At 53.6% G+C, this 22,331-nt stretch overlaps 1 protein-coding gene across 1 annotated transcript in view; it reads right to left on the reverse strand.

Annotated features, from left to right (window-relative positions):
* The window catches only part of CALN1 (calneuron 1), a 100,392-nt gene that overhangs the window by 71,995 nt on the left and 6,066 nt on the right, over positions 1-22,331 (reverse strand). The window contains exon 2 of the mRNA XM_057377612.1: positions 12,578-12,702. Within this exon, the coding sequence (XP_057233595.1) occupies positions 12,578-12,695 (118 nt within the window). The 5' untranslated portion in view covers positions 12,696-12,702. The remainder of the gene's footprint in view (positions 1-12,577; positions 12,703-22,331) is intronic.

The raw sequence follows: 22,331 nt of genomic DNA on the forward strand, positions 1-22,331 counted from the left end.
AGAGCAGGGAAACCTGAGGAGAGCCAGACCCCCCCCCTCCAGAGCCTGGTATTTACCCAGACTCTTTATTTGCTTTGCTTCCCTTTGCTCAGCTCATACATTCCAGTCCTTTCCAGTGAAAAATGAGAGCCAGACCAGAGGGAGGGTGGGGAATTCAGCAAAGCTGTGCAGAARGAGCCTGGAAGGCAGCTGGGCTGAGCTCTGGAGAAGCCATCAGCTCACTGAGGAGGGGGTGGGCAGGGAATGTGTCCCTCTTGTGTCCCTGCCATCCCAAAGCTGGGATATTGTCACTGCTGGGCTGGAATGGCCACTCCTGGGCTTTGCCAGAGTGCAGGCTCAGCTTCTGGAGCTCTGTCTTCTGGAGTAATTAACAACCAGTAAGAAAAATAAAAACTTATAAAACATCCATGAATATAAACAYGGTAATRACAACAGTTAGAAATGTGACAATCMATAACAGRATTTACTYRCTCTTAGCACTTTGTTAGWGTAGTCAGCCATCTTTTTGAAACYTTTTCATTTTTAAGATAAAAATTATTTTTGCCTAATTTACAAATGCTTATATTTCAATTTAGCAAATTTCTATTTAAGTCTGTAAGCCAATTATTAATGTGGTAGTAAAAAAAATACCACTCTCTTTTCTTTTTCTTTCTGACTTACTCTTCAAAGTCCTTGGGGCCATGGGCAGGACCCTGGGGACACAAACCCTCAGGGTGGCTCCGCTGTGACCCCACCCTGGGGCTCCTCAGGATGAGGGGATCCCTTCACATCCCTGCCTGGATCCTCATTCCACCCCTTTGCTGTTAGTGATGGATTTTGTTTAGGGGCTTTCTGTATGTAAAGTTGTTTATTGTACAGAAGTATTGTATTTTGTAAGAATTTAAATAATTAATAGTTAAATTTTTTTAATATCTTGTATAAATGGGTAAAGTTTGGGGGGTTTGGGGGTTGGGATTTTTTGGTCTTTTTTAATGCCTTTTAGTTCCCTGTAAATTGATTTTTGTTGTATTTAACTGTAAATATTTCTTTAGAGATTTTCTGTTCTCTGCTGTCTGARGCCTGCATTCCTACACTTTGCCAATTGCTTGGCTGGGAAAGAGCCATCCCAAGGCAATGTGTGTCCTGCAGGGCTGTCCCCAAAGGCAGAGCCAGCCTCTCCCACACACCTCATCAGCTCCTGCAGCTGCTCCAGCCCCGGCTCCACTGAAGGAAATGTTGGGATTTGACTCTTTCCGTGCAAGCTGGGCCGTGGCCAGCCAAAATCTGCACGTTTGCCGCACCTTTGGAGCAGAACCGAGCACAAAAGCTCAGGCTCAAAATGAAACACTTTGGTTTGGAACAGATGAGAATTTTTTTTCCCCCTGCAGCTTCCGATTCATGGCAGAAAAATGCAAAACTTCGAATGTGCTGAATTGGCTCGGATTTAAATGGATCCCCCTCATTTTTTCTCTTTTTTTTTTTTTTTTTTTTTTTTTTTTTCTTTTTTTTCCTCATTTTTAAACTCTAATAAACTAAAAAGTCAGAGCTGAGCTGGGGAGGCAGTGCCTGTGCTGGAGCCGTTCCCTCTCTCCCCGAGGCACAGATTTGTACAAGCAGGGACGTTGTTGCTCCCGGTGCTTCAGAGAGGGAACCCCAGCSCATCTCAGCTCCACTTCCCCCAGGAGCAAAGCAGGACAGGACACSCAGCTCTGTCTCCATTCTCTTATTTTCCCTTCTGCAACGCTGCAATCAAGTTTACAAAGCAGTGACAGCTCCGTTTGAGCTCCTGGGCTGGCCATCTCATCCCTGAGGCACCCTGGCAAAAGCAGCTTCCCCTTTCAAARGCAGCAATCACCGCGTCCCCGCTCCGCACCATTCCCTCCCGTGTGCAAACATCGGGAATTGCTGAGGAAAAGCTGCTCCAAGGCTTTTGTACCCYCAGGAAGCAGCAGCAATCCCAATGGGCTCCACAGCCCCATTCCTGCCCCTTCCCACCCCAAACTGGTCACACTGCCCCATGCCCTGGATTCGATTTCATCCAAAGGGAAATAATGAGATTTGTGTTTCTTCGCAAATTAAAAAGGAATTGCCCAAAAGAATAATCCTAAAATCCAAAATATTGCCTCATCCCAGCTGTTTCTAATAGGTTTGTGCATTAATTATGGATTCAGAGAGCCTTTTCCTAAATGGCATCCTAATGATGTGAATTCAAAACCTCGAGACACAATATCACTCATTCCCAAAGTTTGGGCTGTTTCTTTCTTTTGCTGTTTTGGGGATTTTTGCTGTAGAGTTGTTATCAAAATAAAGGAAATGTTTCCAGAATGCCTGTGTTCTGCTCAGCACTACTGAAGGCTGAAAATTCCCAATGCTCCGATGCTCCAGGATGGCTCCAGGATGGCTCCGGGATGGCTCTGGGATGGCTCTGGGGTAGCTCCAGCTCCTTTGGCTCCGGGAACAGCAAACCCAAGTCTGGCTCCAGCTGCTCCTCTGATCTCCAACCCCCCTGCCCTCTGCTCTCTGCCTCCCCTCCTGCCCCATCCCACTGGGACACAGTCCCCCGTCCCTCCCCTCCTCTCCTGCTGCCCCCAGCTCTGACCTTTCGGGAACAGCCAGTGCAGATCCCGAGGGAGCAGCCCTGCAYAATCCATTTATCCATTTAATAAACCTGGATTTGGCAGCTCCTTCCCATCTGAGCTGGGCCGAGATGGCTCATGAGCCACGTCTGGGCAAGGCAAAYTGGGAAACAGAGAATTCCAGCCAGGGGGAGAGGACAACCAGRTTTAATTCCCAGAACTGCTGGCCTCACACCCTGCTAAGTGACAGCTCCCAGTGCCAGGGCCCTGAAAAGGACAGGAAAGGCACTTTGTGACATGCAGGGACAAGGGGACAGCACTGCAGTGTCTCTCAGCAGAGCCCTGGGGTGATGGGCATCCCCTGGAGCTGCAGGGCTGGATCCTGGCAGTGTCATGGGCACATGTCCCCAGTCCAGAGTGGGAGTACCAACCTGGACATCAGGTCATGGCTTCAGAGGCTCTGCTSGAGTGGCATCTGCCAAAAACACCTTCAGAGGCACCGGGTGAGCCCCTCTCAGACCGCTGGGTTTGTGCCAGGACAGTGTCCCTGTGCCACCCCCAGTGCCACCAGCAGGGACCACAGGGACAGGAACACCGGGCAGTCCATCAAAGCCACAGCCCACAGGGAGCAGGAGCCATGGGGGAGGCTCTGGCAGCTCTCAAAGCTGTGGTGGCTTCTTCCCCTTCCCTGCTGCCAGGTAAACTGAGGCACAGAGCAACAGCCAAAACTTCCCAGTGAAGGACTGTGAATAAACWGATATTTGTCCTTCTGCTTCTCCAGTGTACAGCCAACTCCTAAACCTCGTTATTTAGGGGGACAACCTATTTCAGAACGTTCCCCTGTGCAGATTCAGGTGTTTGTGCCTTGGAGAGGAGCCAAGGCATTGATTGCGCTGGGCTGGGACCTGATCAAAGCTGACGTGCTGAAAGGCACTGTGAACGTCCCCCCTGGCTGGAACCTGTCCCCACAGCTCCAGGGACACAGGCACTGCTCAGTGCTGCCAGCCCAGCCAGGATATCCCAGAGCAGGACAATCTGCAGAGCCTGTTGGATTTTGGGTTAATTAAAGGACAGATCTGCCAAGCCCAACTCTGGGCTGTGTGCTCACACTGTGTGTGAGCAGAGCCCTGGCTGTCCCACAGGCACCTCGTGTCCCTCCTGGGTATCCAGARCTGCCCTGCTGGGCTCCACCAGGGCCATCCCTGTCCCAGCTGCTCTCAGGCCAGCTTTCCCAGCCCTTTTCCCAGTCCTCCAGCAGAGTCCAGTGCTGAGAGAGGCCCAGGAGCTGAAAGCAATAATGAACCATTTGCTCAGCACACAGTGCCACCAAGGRAGCCTAAGCAGCTCAAATCCAGGGAAAAGGCCTGGTTTGTGCCTTAKTCTGTGCAGTTCAATGGCAGAAATRGCATTTYAGGGGGATTTTCAGCTGAKSACCAACTGCTGGGCTGCCCAGAGCTGCTGTGGCTCCAGGGCCTCACTGCTGTTCCTTGGGAAGGGGATGGATGGCAAGGATAATTCCCACCTGAGCCAGAGGAGAAGCTCCACCATGRCCCTCTGTGGGGTGGGGGAGATGTTCCCAAGTTCCAAAGTTCTGTTCCTGTAGCATTTCAGCCCTGCCCAGCCCCAAGAGCCTCAGTCAGGAATTGCTGCCTCCCTTTGCCAGGGAAAGATGCKCTGGACAGAGTAACCCCATCCCAGAGGATCCCTGGGAGCTGAAGCAGAGGGGAATGAAGTGTTTGGGCCCCTGGTTGGGTGTGCCCAACCTACCAACACTTCCCTGGACCCACAGCTCTTCCTGGGCTGGAAAGTGGGAGAGACAGGGACATTCCATCTGCAGGGAATCTCCAGGGAATCTCACAGCTCTGGGCTGCAGGGACTCCAACCCAGAAGCACCTCAGCAGARGCAGCAGGTGGGGATGAGAGCCGTGGATCCACCCAGGAACACTTCCTGGAAGAGCAGAGACTCTCTAAACCCAGGGTTTAACACCAGGGATTGAAGAAGTTGTAAAATTAATGATCCGGCCAAGCAGCTTGCATCAAAAATTAAAAATCCCTATTAAAAACTGGATAAATGTGTCCCAGCAAGATTTAAATGCCTTTTAAAGAGGTTTRGCTTAGGAGGTGGATTTGCTCCATTCCCATGGCCCAAGGGGACACAGGCAGTGAATTCCCAGCCACTGGATCCCGGCCTGGCAGGATCCTGGAATGCCAGGAAGCACCAAAACCTCAGCAGCACCTCTGGGGAGAGGGACACCCACAACAGATCCCAAAGGAGCTGCATTCGGGCACAGCTTGGATCCCTGTCCCCAGATCCATCTCTCTCCAGCTCRAACAGGCTCCATCTCCACTACAACAACCCAGGGATCCTGCAGCCCTTCCCAAGGATATCTGAATATCCTCCCAGTCACTCCCTGTCTCACCAGCCCATTCCCAAAACGGTGTCAGCATAGCTGAGTCCAAACCATCCCATTAATTGCTGCCCAGATGGTGTCCCTGTCATTCCCATTTGCTGGCAGCTGATCCCATTTTATTTGTGCTCTCCTGCTGCAAGGACTCTCTCCTTGGGGCTGCTGCTGCTGCCTCCTGGATGTGTCTGTCACCCAGGTGACCCATTTCCCCTTGAAGGGGTGTGGGACAGGGGCACCAGAGCCCCTGGAGCCCTTCCCAGGGCTGGGTTTGTCCCCCTGAAAAATCAACTGCCAAGTCCTGRCTCCTTGTGAGGGCTTGGGATGAAAAGGACGGTGGAAATATCTCTTGTTCCCCCGTCCCAAGCTTTGTGCCCCCTTCCTGCTGAGGATCCCACTGCTAGAGAGTCCCAGGGCTGGAGAATCCCAGCATCAGTGAACCCCAATGCTGAGAACCCCAGTGCTGGACAATCCCAGTACTGGACAATCCTAGTACTGGGAATCCAAGGGCTGAGGATCCCAGGATTTAGAATCCCAGTGCTGAGAATCCCAGTGCCAGGGAATCCCAGGGTTGAGAATTCCAGTGCTGAGGATCCCAGTGCCAGAGAATCCCAGTGCTGAGAATCCCAATGCTGGGAATCCCAGTGCTGGACAATCCCAGTGCTGGGAATCCCAGTGATGAGAATCCCAGTGCTGGGAATCCCAGTGATGAGAATCACAGTGCTGGGAATCCCAGTGTTGGACAATCTCAGTGCTGGAGGATCCCAGTGCCGGGGAGTCCCACTGCTGAGAATCCCAGTGCTGGAGAGTCCCAGTACAGGAGAATCCCAGTGTTGGACAATCCCATTGCTCATCCTGCAGCCCCCATGGTCCCTACGGCAACGCAGCAGCTCCATCCCTCAGAACATGGAATTCCTCTCCAGCCCTYGCTCTGYGTKTCCAAAGCCCATCCCTGCCTCTTCRGGGTGGGTAGTGATGTTCATTCCAGGGACAATGATGCTCATTCCAGGGAGCTGATTCCAGGTCCTGGAGGCTGTGAGTGGGACGATGCTGGCTCTAGCGGGGGGTTGGTCTGTGGCACACAGAACCCTCTGCCCCAGAGAAAGGCTCCCAAAGAAAGCTCAGGAGAGCGGAGCCCTCCCAGCTGCGTGAGGCAGGGGCTGCCCTTGGCCGGTGCTTCCAGGAATATGGGCAGCTGGACATTCCTGATGGGASAGAGCCTGGGGAATGACAGTCACAGAGCTCTGCCCTGGTGGATTCTGGGACCCACCTCAGGGCTGGGCTGCCACAGACCCAAGGACCCGCGCTGTCCCCATCCAGGAGTGTCCAGAGTAAATGGGAAYCTTACAGCCCAAGAATTCCWGCAGAATTCCCTGGGASGGTGGGSAGGCCCTGGCACAGGGTGCYCAGAGCAGCTGTGGCTGCCCCTGGATCCCYGGCAGTGTCCAWRACCAGGCTGGACAYTGGGGCTTGGGGCACCCTGGGACAGTGGRARGTGTYCCTGCCATGGCAGGGGTGGCACTGGATGGGCTTTAGGACCCTCCCAGCCCAAMCAATCCCAGGATTCCATGATTCTYGGAACATTCACACTGCACCAGATCTGATCATTTTTTTGTGGAGGCTGCTCCATACCTGGAGCTCCCGAATCCCCAGGAAATCTGCACTGGAATTCCCAGGTGTAGCTGAAAAATTGGTAGCAGGAGCTCAGCAGAGGTGAGGCAGAGCTGCTCCTGTCCCTGTCAGCCTGGGCACAGTGCTGGCCCAGTTTGGTGTTCAGGGACATGAAACCCTGTCMCAGCTCAGTGTCAGACAGGAATAATTCCATTTCCAGCCACGGCCACTTCCAGCAGTGGCGCTGGGGATGAACCTCCCTTTGGAAAAGAGCTCTGGGAAAACAGAGAATGAACTCTGTACAACCCCAGCCACTTCATAAATGCTGCCAGGGCTTGCACTGAGCATGGGCTTGGAGACCTGTGCAGGGATCAGAGTCCAGAGCACCTCCTAACCCAGGAAAATATCTTTCCCTTTCCATTTCCCTTTCCCTTTCCTTTCCTTTCCTTTTGTGTTTTCCCCTTTCCCGGTCCCGGAGCCGGGCACACCTGTGACTCGCTGCTCCGTGACTCAGCCCGTGACTAAGGCCCGGCTCCGCGGGCTGTCCCTCCCGGAGCACACTCCTGCAGCTGCTCCCTGGATCCCACCTGGAGCACCGAAGATAACCAGTCCCAGCCCCGGCAGGGCACGGCGGGGGAGCCTGGGGGTACTCTGCTGTCCTTTCCCTTCGTGCTGTGCCCACCTGCAGGATCGCAGTGCCAGGGAAAGCTCAGACTCCTCTCGAGCCTTCCTGGTAACGCCGCAGAGAACTGGGTGTGGAGCAGCCACAAACCCCTGACTCACGGGGGTTTTGTTCACTGCCAGCCCCCAAACGCTACCGAGCCCTGCAGGACACAGCCCCTCTCTCCCAGGACACTCAACATCCAAGGGTTATCACCGGAGCTGCCCAGGAGGGTGAGCAGCCCTGAGCTGGGCTGCTTTTCAGAGGCGGGGTGATGATGGCACGGCTGTGTTTGGCACGGTGGACCATTTAACCCAGTTTTTGTGACCCCAGAGTGTCCCCAGCCCCATGGTGCCACCCTGTCCTGCTCTGGGGCTGGCCCTGGAGCCAGCTGGCCCTGTCTGCATTCTTGGCCAGCAGGAGACACCTGCTCACCCCAGCTCCATCTGGAGTAGTGCTTAACCACAACCCTAAATTCTTTCAGAAGCTGTTTCCAGCAGGCTCTGGAGCTGCTCAGGGATGTCTTCAACACAGAGCCCAGGAAAACCAGACCAGGGAAGAGCTGGGGACAGAGGGGAGGTCTGGGAAGAAGCAGGTTCAGGCACCTTCTGTGGTTTATAACCCRTAATGATTGAAAAGCCTCGTGGTGAGGGAAACCCCCACATTCCTGCCTCATGTTCCCCTGCATCCCAAGCTCCTGAAGCCCCTTCTCCTGCATTCTCTGCTCACATCCCCGGTTCAGGCAGGCAAACCCCTGCACTGGCACTGCCACCCTGGAGCTCAACCTTAGGGAGGACTGCAAGAAGCCAAAACCCCTCCTAATCCAGAAAAAAAACCCTACAGATGCCCCAGCCCCACCTGGGGCAGGAGCTGCTGAGGCTCCAGCTGCCAACCCTGCCCTGCAGCAGCACCTCCWCCTGCCAATCCCAAAGGAAGCTGGCTTGGGTGAGGATTATTGGGATGTCTCTCTGGACACGTGGCTGTTGCTGTGCTTCCCATCGGGGTTTCTCTGCAAGGCACTGCACCTCCCAAAGCCTGCTCATGGTGCGTGTGCCTCCTTCCAGGTGAGATTTGTCACATTCCCAGTGCCGAGATGTTTTTCCCTGCTGACAATACCCTTCAGATGTTGCCTATGGAGGTGGATGACTCAAGCTTGACATGATTCTTTCCATCCAGCATTTGTTATTAATGATGCTCCTGACAGTTCCAAACGTGAGACAGGAGCTGCTTGGGAAGGGATGTGGAAAGCTCGGGGTCTGCACAAACTGTGTTAGGATTTGATATCAGCCAACAAGAGCCAGAAAACCTCTGTGTCAAACAGCCCCTCGCAAGCTGAATTTCTCATTTCGTGCACAGAAAACCCCCAGGCACCCAGCAGTAACTTCCACCCGAGATCCCTCCATAATCAGAGCCACCTTACGGATGAGTTGCCACTTCCAACTCCATCATTTACCTGCAGTTACAAAGTTAGGGAGCTCCTAATTTAGCTCTGGGCAAGTTAATTCCCTTTGTGACAGCTCCCAAACACCCTCACACTACTCCAGCCCCACAAATAGCAAAGCCTGCTGCTGGGAATAGACACCCATCAGCAGAGTGACCTCTCCTCTCCCAGCCTCCCCCTGCTGCCAGCAGCGCCTTCRGAGGAAGCAGCGTGGAAAAAAACAGAGCAGAGCTCGGGATGACAGATGGCTGCTGTGAGCTGGGAAAGTTGCACAGGGAAAAACTTCCTCAGCTCTCCTGAGGCCTCACCTGGAAAGGTGGACACAGTTCTGGTGTCCCCAGCATGGGGAGAGCGTGGAGCTGCTGGGGYAAGGCTAGAGGAGGCTGGGAAGTTAATGAAGGGGTTGGAGTGACTCTCCTATGGAGCCAGGCTGGGAAATTCAGGGTTGTTCACCTGGAGAAGGCTCCAGGGAAAGCTCAGAGCACCTTGCAGGGCCTAAAGGGGCTCCAGGAAAAATGGAGAGAAACTGGGGACAAGAGATGGAGGGACAGGACACAGGGAATGGTTTCCCACTGCCAGAGAACAGGGATGGATGGGATATTGGGAAGGAATTGTTCCCTGTGAGGGTGGTGAGGCCCTGGCACAGGGTGCACAGAGCAGCTGTGGCTGCCCCTGGATCCCTGGCAGTGTCCAAGGCCAGGCTGGGCACTGGGGCTGGGAGCAGCCTGGGACAGTGGAAGGTGCCCCTGCCATGGCAGGGGTGGCACTGGATGGGCTATAAGATCCCTGCCAACCCAAACCATGCAGGGATTCTGAATATTCCTTTAAAAAAAAACCACCCACTCAGAGAAGGGCAGACCAGCACCTTGAGCGTTCACCCCAAGCCCTGGGCTCCTTCCCCCTCACATCACTCAAAATCAGACCCTTTTTCCATTTCCTGACCTCCCTCTCATCCTCCAGCTCCCACCTGCTGCAAACAGGGCGAGCTGGTTGGAATTCCCAGCAGGATGAGCAGGGACAGGCTGTGCTCCTGTCCCCACAGCATSCCGGAGCCCACACTCCCAGAAACCCTTCCCAAGTGAGCAGTGCTGACACACACAATGCCAGAAATGGGGGAAAAAAAAAAAAAAGGAATCTGCTGGAAAAAAACCAACAGATCAGGCACTTGTTGAAGCCTTGAGCGCAGAGAAACGTTACAGAAAATTCCCAGTGACTTCTCCAGCTCCAAACCTATCCTAATTTCATCTGTGTGACTGGAATTTCTCAATAGGCTAGAACTCCCTCAGGACTGAAATCTCATTGAAAAAGAAACCAAGGAGAATTTTGGCATCTCTTCCCCAGCCTGGAAGATGAAATGCAAATCTGTTATTGGCATGGAGCTCTCACAGCTTGATCCATCCACAGAGCTCCAATAGCCTGACATTAACTTCTCAAGGAAGAACATTTTGTTACTCATCCTCAGACAGTTTATGCTTAAAGGCAGAAAGACTAATTCTGTTTGGGGTTTGGGCAGTGAACCYTCACCAATTACCAGCACAGCCAGGCACTGATCTGGTATTAGAGACAAAACACGGCGAGATGGAGACCGCCGACTTCATTTGAAATATAAATTCCAGAGGCTGAACGCTGCTGGCACATGGAAAAGCATCTCCAGCTCCTTCTGCTGCCCTGGCTGTTCAGACACGCATCCATTTGCTGACAYTTCGGTATGTGCAGGTGGGAAAAGTCAGCCCAAGGTGGAGCTCGGCCCAGAACTGGGGCACATCTCCGTGGTGGAGGCACAAAGCCCTCCCAGAGAGCGGGTTCAAAGGCAGAGCTGTCAGGAACAGAACGGAATTTCAATCTGCCCAGCAGCCTGTGCTTCACAGGCAGGGAATTAATGGATGATTAGGTGAGGAGCTCTGCCCAGTCTCCCGGAGAACGAGGGGACCCTTTGTGAGAGGAGATGAACCATCCCTGCTGGCTCCCCCGCTGCCGCTTGGGGTTGGCAGTGCGGTCACAGTCAGCGGGACACGGCCACCACCAGAGGGACACGGCTGCCGCCAGTGCCACACGGGCACCGTCAGAGGGACACGGCAACTGTCAGCAGGACACGGCCACCGTCAGAGGGACACAGCCACCGTCAGAGGGACACGGCCACCGTCAGAGGGACACGGCAACTGTCAGCAGGACATGGCCACCGTCAGAGGGACACGGCTGCCGCCAGCGGGACACGGAACGAGCAGCGCTCCACTGATCCCGCTCCAAAGGCTGCTCCTGCTCACCTAATTCCCCTCATTTGCCGCTAATTAAGGGCGATGAGCCGCCGCTCTGGAGCGCTGGAATCTCCCGGGGCAGGCGGGGCCGGGCTCCAGCTCCGCCCGCAGCGCCGGGGACGAAGCGATGCCCGCGGGCTCCCGGGATCCTCTCGGGGACCAGGAACAGCCAGGGAAGGGGGATATTGAGGCTGGATTTCCTCCCCACACCCAGGCATGGCCCGTTTCCCTTCACACCCAGGCACAGCCCCCATTTCCATGAGAACGGCAGGGAAGGAAACCAGGGACGAGCGTCCCCCGTGCTGTGGATGGCTCCAGCACCAGGGCCACTCGAACCAGCTCCTGCCAGGTGTGTGCAATCTCACAGGCAATCAAAGCAGCTTTAATCATGGTATGAACAATCCAAATTCCTTGTTCGTGTTTCCCCTGTGTGCCCATCAACCCCCTGACCCCACATGGGACCACAGCAGAGCTGGGCCCGTCCATCCAGGTGGCATCTGTGGRGTGAGGAGAAATTGAGACAGTTCAAACCTTCAGGCCAAGCTCCCACACCCCAGGAGAAGAGCCCAGAATGGGCTGGGGTTCCTGGRTCTGAGCTAACTGCACTGAGGGGTTCCTCACATCTCTCCCCTGACCTGGGTCCTCACGCCCTCAGTGGGAACACTTTTTGTACTCGAGCTCAATTAATGTAAAGCTCACAAACACCAAACCAAAGGCTCCAAGTGGGAAAATGATCTAATTTACCAAAGCACAGGTGAAAAGGGTGGGCAGAAATGTCAGGCTCCTGGTTGACCAAAGTGCCTCCTGGAAGGACCAGTTCCAGCTTGCAGCCTTCCCTGGATCCTTCCCTTGACAAATTCCCCATCAAGGCCCCTCATTCTGACCGTGGCTTGTCCCGAATGTCCCCTGGGCAGCAAACCATTCCACAAGACTCAAAGACCAGCTGCCAACAATATCAACTTCCATTATYTATCTCAAAAATGACCCTGGCGAGCCAAAAATCCTCTACAAAAGAGACTTCCCCCCACCCTGGACTAGGCTGGGATCTACCAAGACACACCCTGGGCCAGGACAGAGAGGATTAACAACAACTTCCAGAGGGAAAACGACGGGATCCTCCAGGTAGCAGGCATGGACAGCCTTCCTGATGGCCTGTGCCAGGCTATGGCCAGCCTGTGCTCCCAGCCACTGATCTGGAAAATGGAATTTTAAAGCTCTTTCCAGCTTCTTAAGCCACAGGCAACCTCCATGCATCTTCTGATAGTGACACACAGAGAGGAACCTCCCTTCGGAAACGTCTCAAAGCATATGAGGCTCGGTGGGAAGAGCAGACCTAGCTCTGCACTTCCCAGGGAAGGCCAAAGGCATTTTTAGAACAGTATTAGCCAAAATGTTGTCATTTTGCCCATAAAATGCAGCCTTAGTGCTTCAAAAGGCACAGAAGGACCAAAGCTGAGTCTGAAATCGCTCCACAGCTCCCAGCACAACTTTGGGCAGGGACCTTCCCAATGCCCCTGGTCTGCTGAGCCATCCCACCCCACCCGCCTCCACAGCGAGAATCCCCCAGGAACTGCCTGGAACACCATGGAGAAGGCAAAACTGAGCCTTTCCCATCCCCAAAGCCAAGGAAAAGCCCAGGGCACACTCACCATCGAGCTCCTCCACGGAGATGTTGGCCAGCTGCTCGCTGTCGCTGCCGGCCGAGAGCGAGCGGTTCAGGTAATTGCCCTTGTACAACAAGCCAGCTGTCACATGGTGGAATGGCATCTTCTCCCTGCCAGGGAAAACGGGAAAAACAGAGGGTTATTGCAATAATCTGCCTTTGCTTCGTGGGAGTGGAGCCATGGCCTGCACAAGGAGTGATGGCCTGGACAAAGAGCCATGGCCAGGATAAGGGGCCATGGCCTGGACAAGGAGCTATAGCCTGGTCAAGGAGCCATGGCCTGGCCTGCAGGAGGGTTTGGACAAGGAGCCATGGCCTGGACAAGGAGCCATGGCCTGGCCTGCAGGAGGGTCTGGACAAGGAGCCATGGCCTGGACAAGGAGCTATAGCCTGGTCAAGGAGCCATGGCCTGGCCTGCAGGAGGGTTTGGACAAGGAGCCATGGCCTGGACAAGGAGCCATGGCCAGGATAATGAGCCATGGCCTGGACAAGGAGCCATGGCGTGGCCCTCAGGAGAGGGTTTGGACAAGGAGCCGTGGCCTGGACAAGAAGCCATGGCCTGGCCTGCAGGAGTTTGGACAAGGAGCCATGGCCTGGCCTGCAGGAGTTTGGACAAGGAGCCATGGCCTGGCCTGCAGGAGGGGCTGGACRAGCACCCCACAGCTGTGATGTGGTGGTTTTGGGATGGGTTGTGGGGCTATGGCAGGAGCTGAACCTACAAACAGCAAAACAGCTGCTGCTTCTGGAGCTGGAGAGGAGTAGGGCAGCCTTAGGAAAATGGGATTCCTTAGGGCAGCCTAAGGAAAATGGGATTCCCCAGCACTCAGACTGCAGAGTTCAGCCTTGGTAATAATTACAGGGGTTGCACTGAGCTGCAGGAATAAAGTTATGGGATCGTGGGATGTTTGGGTTGGGAAGGACCTTAAATCCCATCCAGTGCCACCCCTGCCATGGCAGGGACACCTTCCACTGTCCCAGGCTGCTCCMAGCCCCARTGTCCAGCCTGGCCTTGGACATTGCCAGGGATCCAGGGGCAGCCCCAAGTGCTGCCCAGCAGARCAACTTTCAAAGGGTCTGGACACTCTGAGACCCCATTCTGGAGAACGCAGACCCCCAGACGGGCCAACCACCCCCCTGAGCGAGGTGTTTGTCATTGAAGGGCTCAGCTCCAGGCTCCAGCAAAAGGAGAACATTCCCATTTGAGCAAAGAACATTCCCATCTCCCAAACCTGACAGCTGAGGAGAAATGCAGTTCCGTGGGAGGCTGGAGCAGGGAGTGTTTGCAAACCCCGCAGGTCCAAASCCCGGGGAAGGGCAGCCAGTGCCCAGGCAGGAGTGGGAATTCCTGTCAGCAGCCCTCCCACGTTGATTTAGGAGATGCGAGCAGGAGGCGACTTTGCCAAAGTCAATTGAAATATTAAAAGGGAGATTTGTCATAGCGGGGCTGGATTCAATCAGCACAAGCCCATCCCRGACCTGGTGTGTTTTGGGTGCACATTTCCAGCAGGAATAAATCAATTGAGTCCCCAGAGCCACCCAGAGCCGGCCCAGTGACCCCACAGGGGCTGGGAGGAGGCCAGGACACCCTGGGCAGTGYCTTGGGAGCCCATCAGGGATAGCAGTGCCCAGGGCAGCATCCCACCCACAGCCCAGGGTCACAGGGGGCAAATCCCTGTGGAAATGTGAATGAACCCGTGGAGAAATGGGAATGAATCCCTGGGGAAATGGGAAAAAATCCTGGGGAAATGGGAACAAACCCCTGGGAATAAACCCCTGGGGAAATGGGAACAAATCCCTGGCGAAATGGGAATGAATCCCTCGGGAAATGTGAAAAAATCCTGGGGAAATGGAAAAAATCCTGGGGAAACTGGAACAAACCCCAGGGGACAAATCCCCAGGGAAATGGGAAAAATCCCTGGGGAAATGAGAACAAATCCTGGGGAAATGATTTTTGGGGACAAACTCCTGGGGAAATGACTCACAGGGACAAACCCCAAGGACACCCTCGCCCCAGCCAAGTTCTGTGCCATGAAGGGGCAGTGCCAGCCCCGGAATGCTGCTCTGGCCAACTCTCCAATCCTGAGGATGATCTGGCTCTCCCCCACAATCAATAAACCAAATGTGTAGCCAATATAGATGGATTGGTTTGAGAACAAGAGCCTTCTTGGCTCCCTCAGCTGGGAGCAGCTCTGCCAGAGCAAACCAACCTGGAGACACAGGAAAGCAGGCAGGGAAAGCCAGGAGGCTCCTCTTGCACTGCTCAGCACGTTCCAGGAATTTCTCTGGCAGTAATTATGTAAATAAATCCTAATCGTAACTTTAAGTATTTTTATTTGGGAGCCAGTTTGCTCCAGCAGCACATTAGGAACCGTAAACAAGGGGTTCTGTTTCATTAAGCACATCTGTAATTTGCCAGCCCTTGCCAATTCCTGGGTTTCACTCCGAGATGTTGCTCCCTCTGACACCTGTTCGGCACTAAAATGGGAATTTCACTGGTCCCAGGGACGCTCAGAGGCTTTGGTACCACTGGAGAGACACGTCCAGCCCTTTGCATCACCTCCATCTGCTCCCAGGCCCACCACAAACTGTTCAGGCACGGATCAGTCCCGGTTTTCCCTGGATAATCACCTCACCTCGGGGTAATCATGGGTTGGAAGGGACCCACAAGGATCACTGAGTCCCACTATGGGACAACCTCAAGAATCACAAAAAGAAATTCCACTGATTTTTCACAAGAAGAAATTACGCTGGTTTTTCACAGAGAGAAATTACGGTGATTTTTCTCCTCACCTGAAAAAGGTTTAAATCTCACCCTGGGCTGAGCCTGCACTGCAAACTTAGCAAAACTCAGTGAGCCCGTGGGGCTGGGGGCTGACAGCCCCTGCCCCAGCCCTGGGTGAGGGAAACTCCAGCTCTGCACTCCTGAGCTCACCCACAGCCAGAACAGCAGCAATCCATGGATTTAAAGCATTCCTGAAATCACTTTCGTTTCGTTGGCTTCTACAACCATTAAAAAAAAAACGACAATACCTCTCCCCTGAGGGCTGAAGAGCTGAAAATCAGCTCCTACCTGGATCCTGCCGTGTGTTTTAGTGCTGGAGGAGAGCCCTGACACCCTGGAGTGAGAAATCTGCATTAAATTCTGCTGCCCAGGTACCGCAGGTATTTTAAAGCTGTCATATCGCTCAGCAGAAACRCTGTAAAGCTGCTGGAATCCAGCATCTCTCAGTCCCAACAAGGGATGCTCCAAACGGGCACAGCAGCAGCTCCCATGCCTGAGGTCCCCAGGGATGTGAGGCTGTGCCTTGGGAATACTCAGCACCCTCAGACAGGAACCTGCARCCAAACCCAGCCTGAAAAGGGGAGAAAGCAGCAAAAAGGGGCCCAAGAGGAGTGGAATGTGGGGGAGCTCCAGAAGGAGCAGAGTTTGAAAACACTGGAGGCTGGAATCCATAAAATCTGCCCAGGAATACAGAGGTGCTCAGTGCCTGTCTGGGGAAATAGGGCTGTCCTGGCATGGCCAGAAGGGTCCGGGCTGGAATTCCAATTCCTGGGTGTGTCCAAGGCTGGGTTGGAGCAGCTTGGGACAGTGAGAGGTGTCCCTGCCCAGGCGGGGGTGACACTGGGTGGGCTTTAAGGTTCTTCCCACCCAGCCCGTTCTGTGATTCTGGACAGGTTCATTTTGGATGTAACAAAAATACCCCTGTCAGGAGCACAGAAACCCCTAATTGTCCTGGGGCTGCTCCCTCCCGTGCCCAGGGAGACCCTGGAGAACCCAAACCACGAGTGAGTGGTGCTGGTGGCTCCCTTCCCCAAGTGACCCGTGGCACTCATCCAGCAGCAGAACCTGGGGCTGAGGGCACAAACCTGGCAGGATTTCACCCCTCAAATGTTTCATTTAAGCTCCTGCCCCTTTTCCAGAGATGTCCAATGACCCCTGAGCAGGGAGCTGAAAGGGGAGCTTTGCTCTCCATCACAGATTCGTTTTCCACTGGCCACTTGTAAACCAAAAGCAGTTTGGGGATTTGGGAGCAGCGAAATTCCCTTGAATAACATCACAGAAATATCACAAAAACATACAAACTGAACCAAGAAGCCTCCAATGAACCCCCAACCATGTGTGTGGGAATGTCCCCACTGTCCCTTCCCAGGTTCTAGTCCTGGTGCCAGGCTCCCAGCAGATCCCATCCCCCCCAGTGCCCTGCCAGCCTCGCTCCTGCCCCTCAGCACAACCCCACTGGTAGAATGTAGAAGGTTTTCAGGAGCAATATTCCATCAGGATTTTAAAAAGCCATCTTCACACTGCTCCCATGTCTCTGCTTCCCATCCCTCAGTTCCTACTCTGCCCAGAAAGGCTTTCAGAGCCCAAGGAAACCCCCACAGCCACTAAAGCCAAGGTTAATTGCAGTGCCAATCATTGAGGTGGAATTTGGAACAGTTTCTATCGATCCTGGATCCCCCTTGGAGGTCACTTCTTTGGAAAGGCTTCCTTGTCCCCCTCTGTCCCGTGTGCAGCCCAAAGAATGTCTGGGAAACCATCCCAGAGAGTCCATCCTGGGGAGTCCATTCCAAGGAGATCATCCCAGACAGTCTATCCCAGAGAGTCCATCTCAGAGAGTCCACCCTGGGGAGTGCACCCTGGGTAGTCCATCCTGGGGAATCCATCCTGGGGAATCAGTCCATCCTGGGAAGTCCATCCCAGGGAGTCCATACTGGAGGATCCGTCCTGGAGGGTCCATCCTAGGGAGTCCATCCTGGGAAGCCCATCCTCTGAAATCAGTCCATCCCAGCCAGTCCATCCTGGGCAGTCAGTCCATCCTGGGGAGTCCATCCTAGTAGTATATTCTGGGGAGTCCACCCTGGGAAGTCTATCCCAGGGAGTCAGTCCATCCCGGGGAATCAACTCAGTTTTCCAGCCTCAGGCACAGAACACACAGCACTCTGGCACTGCCTGGGTGTCCCCCCCCTGGCCAGGACTGTTTGTTTGGAGCTGGAATTCCCTGGATCCCAGGGGTTGGGAGCACCCTGGGCTGGCAGGATCCCAGCCTGGAGGTTGAGCTGCTGCCCCATGGTGCCAAACAGAGCAGGCAGGAACGAGGAGAAGCRGGATGAGGATTCAATGGAGATTTCCAGCTCTCCTACAGAGGGGGATGAGGGAGTCTGAGCCAGAATTATGGCAACCACACCTCCATGGACAGCCAAGGGCACTGCAGCAACAGCACAAGCTTTGTTCCCTTAGGCCTTTCTTAGGGCTGAAAGAAGCCCAGGAACATTCTGAAAATCCAGGAAGCAACCAGATGGTCGGGAAAGTGGAACAGGAGCCAGGAAGTCCCTGAGGTCACTTTTAAAGTCTTTAAAAATTCATCAAATGAAGTGACGGTGTTAAAGATGCTTCTCCCTGGGCACAGCAACGTTTGAACATCCAAAGCAAAGAAGAGCCMGGACTTTGGAGGAAATGATCCTCCAGCTTCTCCAGAGCTAGGCCCCTGCTATGATCCTTGGGGGAGGCTATGATCTCCAGCTGGACCCAGAGGGACAGCAGAGCAAACAGAGCCCTGAGCAGCATTTGGGAACTCCTGGGTGATCTGATCCTCCACAAGGCACCAGCCAGGGGACACCAGCAGCTTCCAAAGAGGCTCCACGGCTATTTCTGCTCCTTTTCCATGTTCCTGCCCATGCTTTCCTCTCTCCAAGGAGGCTGTGACAGCCCAAGGTTGTGGTTAGGCCTGGCTTAACCTCTGGCATGGGGAGGCTGAGCTGGACTAAACCCCCACARCTGCTCTGAAGCCAGCACAGTTCAGGCAAGACAATATCCTTGTGCTGGGAAGAGTCACTGTGTCCCTTGTCACCTGCATTCCATGCTGCTAACAATAGCTTTAAAGATTTTTTCTTTTTTAATTTACTTTGTGCACAAACTTGGCACCTCAAGCGCAATCTGAGCCCAAGGCACCAAAGGATCCAAGAGGCTCCTCTTGGCTCGGGAGGAGCTCTGAGCTCAGAACTGGGGAGGGTGGGAAGGTTGGAGCTGCAGCAATGGAGTGCACAGGGCTGGTTTAATCAGGCTCAGCTCAGGTGTGATGAGAGCCAGGGCTGGGAGCAGGGTCGGGGCTGGATCCAGCTCCTTCTGTGCCCCAAACCCAGGAGAAGGGCCCGTGGAAGGGCCTTGGGATAGAGAAAAAGTTGATTTTTTTCAAAGCAAGCCCTAAAATAGATCACTCCAGAGAGGCAATCTTTGGGAAGGCTGTGTATGCTGACTCTAGATACCAATCCCGACTGATCTCAGAACCCCCAAAGCCTCCAAACCCGCAGGAAGGCCCGTTTGGGATATTTCTGAACAGGAGGAGAGTCCAGAACCTCCCTGCTCAGCCTGCACAGAGCACTGAACACTCTGGGCATGTCTGGGGAGCCACAATTCCCCAGACTGCRATGTAAATCATTGGGCTGGGAGGGCATCAAGCCTCCTCTGAGGGCTTTTCCGGGGAACAGGAGAGTGCTCAGGTTCTGGGTGCTTCTCAGGAGTCACACCCAGCTCCTCCACACGGGAGACCTTCAGCAAATGAGCCCAGCCAGACAAATCCCATCCCTTTGACAAGGATTTATGGACTGCAGCCGTGAGATTTGACCCCACAGCTGTGAGACTCGCTGACCATCTGCTGCTGGGGACATGGCCACAGATTCAAACTGGCCTCCGGGAACCATTGCCAGTCCTGACCCTTCACATCCCCTTCACGTGCCCTTGCCACACCTCCATGGCATTTGGGCTCTATCTGTTTATTTATTGGCATAAACCTAAGAAAATATTCCTCTAATTCAGGGACAAAATGGAGATCTGGCACACACGGGGTTGGGAGACCGACAATAAAGTTCCCCGTGGGGATCACAGAGTWAAAAGGACTTTACAAACAGACCATTTGCAGCATTCAAAGATGCAACTGGGAAGGATAAAAAATTCCTCTGTAAGGCAGAAAACAAGATCTGAGTGACAACCTCGTGTAATGTACGGCACTTCAGGAGCCACAAACTGCCAAGTTCGAGGACTACAAAGCACTTGGAGCTTCAGAAGGGTTTTGTGCTGGGTTTTTTTTTTTTCCCACCTTCCGCAGTAAATTCGAAATGAAAAAGCAGAGGAAGGGCACTTGAAAAGACACCACATCTCTAAACAACCGCTGCTGCCTTTGAATGCCGGCAGAAAGGGAGCGCTGAGGGTGCCGGRTCAGGTATAAAACCCACACATTTCCTTCCGAGAGCCGCGCGTGTGAGAGCTCTGGGGAGCAGAGAAATCACAGTTGGTGTTTGTTATTTTTTAACCGAGACTGGGGCTGATCCCCGGCTCCAGGAGGAGAGGGCTGCGAGGACCTGATAACTGCGTGTCCCCAGGGCAGGAGCTGCGCTCAGCAGGGGGATAAAGACCCTTTCCACTGCCAAATAGGCTTAAAGTGCCCAATTACAGAACCATCCCCGCTGACTCACCGGCATTTCCTTTCACCCAGGCTCCTCTCAGCTCCCGAGCGCATCCTCACCTTCTGCAGCCAGAAATCCTCAGATTTTTCTGCCCTCTCCCACTTTCTGTCGCTGCTGGTGCCCCCAGTTGCGTTTAGCCAAAAATCAGTCAAAAATTGCCATCTTCGTAAAACCCATAATTGGTTTGTAAAGCTTCTGAGCTGATGTTAAAAAGCTGATGTTAAAAAGTAAAAAAAAAAAAAACATAAAAGCCAGCAACGCAACAAAAATCTCNCCACAGTTGGTTTGTAAAGCTTCTGAGCTGATGTAAAAAAAAAAAAAAAAAAAAAAAAAAAAAAACAAAAAACAAACAGCAATGCAACAAAAATCTCCAATCTCTTCTTGCCTCTAATAATTCACCTGAGAACATGAAAAAAATCTATTTGGGAATGAAACTTTCATTCCAGGGAAGGCCCAGCCTCCCATTTTCTCCTGTAGGCTGAGCTCTTCTACAAAACAACTTTAGTGTCATCACACACAGTTCCCAAAAAAAAAGAACTCTTTCAGATTATGAGGATTTAGGAGAGAAAACCGAGGCAGGCTCCAAAAACCTCTAAAATTTGCAGGCAGAAGGACGCCGTGGTGGGGAACTGAAGGAACCTGCACATGGGGGATTGAGGCCGGGCTCTAATGGCAAAGATCAGCCCCTGGGACAAAGCAGTGACAGCCCGTGCCTGTCCCMAGGGCCTCGCTGGTGTTGGAGTTAACGGGGTGAAAATGATGGGTTGTTTTCTACACTGGACAMTCTGAGCTCCTCCCGCGCCCTAAAAACCAGGAGAAGCCACCCTGGGGGAGAGCGATGGGGCTGCGGGAGCTGCCAGCTCCCCCMGCACTCCCAGCTCACTCGTGTCCCGTCTGCCCTGTGCATACCATCGGTCCGTGCCGTGAGGGGAGCCAGGAGCACCCTGTGCCCACCAGGGATCCCTGCCGGCACGAGCAGGGGGATCCTCCCAGCCCCATTCCCAGAAATCAGCATCCCCAGCACTCAGGATGGACAAAGCCATCAGGGGACAGGCTCAGCCGWGCACCCACGGCAGGTCAGGGGTGCCAGAGGGACTTGGGAGTATCACCCACCCCACCCCTCTGTCCTGGCTATTCACACCCAAAATTATCCCAATTCTCTTTCTCTGGAATACTCAGCTCGTTTTCTCCTGGGTACAAGAACATGAGATCATTCAGAACCAAACGATGGGAACGAGGTCCTTGTTGACAGCAAGAAAAAAAAAATAATCCCAGAGCTTTGAGTTGAGCTGAAGAGCTCATCAAAGCAGGGAGGAAATGCCGCATCCTCAGCCCCCATAACCCATCCCCAACACATTTCCCTGCTCTGTTGAACCCTCTTCTCCTCCACTCTCAGCTGCTGAGTGTTTGCTCACTGAGCCTGGCTGCAGGGGACTTTTCTGAGCTTCTGTTCATTGCCTCCTCCCCACTTCCCTCCCCAGGCTTAAAGCAGTCCTGGAGCCGCAAGCAGCAGCGATTCCTGGCACCCCCAGCACCCTGTGTCACAAAACAATACACAATGGATTATTCAGAGCACACCCTGCGTCACACACGGGTAATTATAAACATGAAATCTATCAAATAATGACAATTAACAGCGGATTTGACAGAGTAACACACTCCAAATAGCCTGGTGGTTGATTACGTCTTATTAATGAAATGCCAAAACATTGAGGGTTTTTAGCGGGACAATTAATCGCTCCCARTAAATCTGACTTCTGCCAGACCTCATCTTTCAAGAAGGCTCTGGGACATCTGGTGAGGACTGTTTTTTAAAAGCAATGGCTGATGGTTCCTACAGAAAATTCCCTGGGAGAACTGGAGCCACCAACATCCAGAAATGAGCAAGGGAGTTTAGAGACAAGGGCAGCCACAGCAGTGGAATAATTTTATACAAACTGAGGTGGATAGGGGTGTAAGAGTCCATCCAGGATCCATCCCCAGCCCTTCCCCCTGCAGCCATCCAGGGCTGTGCATTTCCTTGGAAAAGTGTCCTCAGAGGCAATGGCCCAGCTTGAAGGGAACCCGGCTTTCCAAAGAGGATCCTGGGTTGCTGGGAGAGGTCACCTGCCCCAAAGGAACACCTGTCCCACTCAGAGGTGTCCGGAGGCACAAGGCTGGCTGTCACTAACCACCAGTGACCCAGGAATGGGCTGTGGTGACAAAGGGCTCAGGAGCTGTGGTGCCAATGGCTCCACTTCTGCAGGAAACCGGGAATATTGGCTGCCTCAGACACACAG

This window comes from Malurus melanocephalus, unplaced genomic scaffold (assembly GCF_030028575.1).
Source record: "Malurus melanocephalus ecotype Western Australia unplaced genomic scaffold, MMel_1.1 scaffold_319, whole genome shotgun sequence".
Taxonomy (NCBI): Eukaryota; Metazoa; Chordata; class Aves; order Passeriformes; family Maluridae; genus Malurus; species Malurus melanocephalus.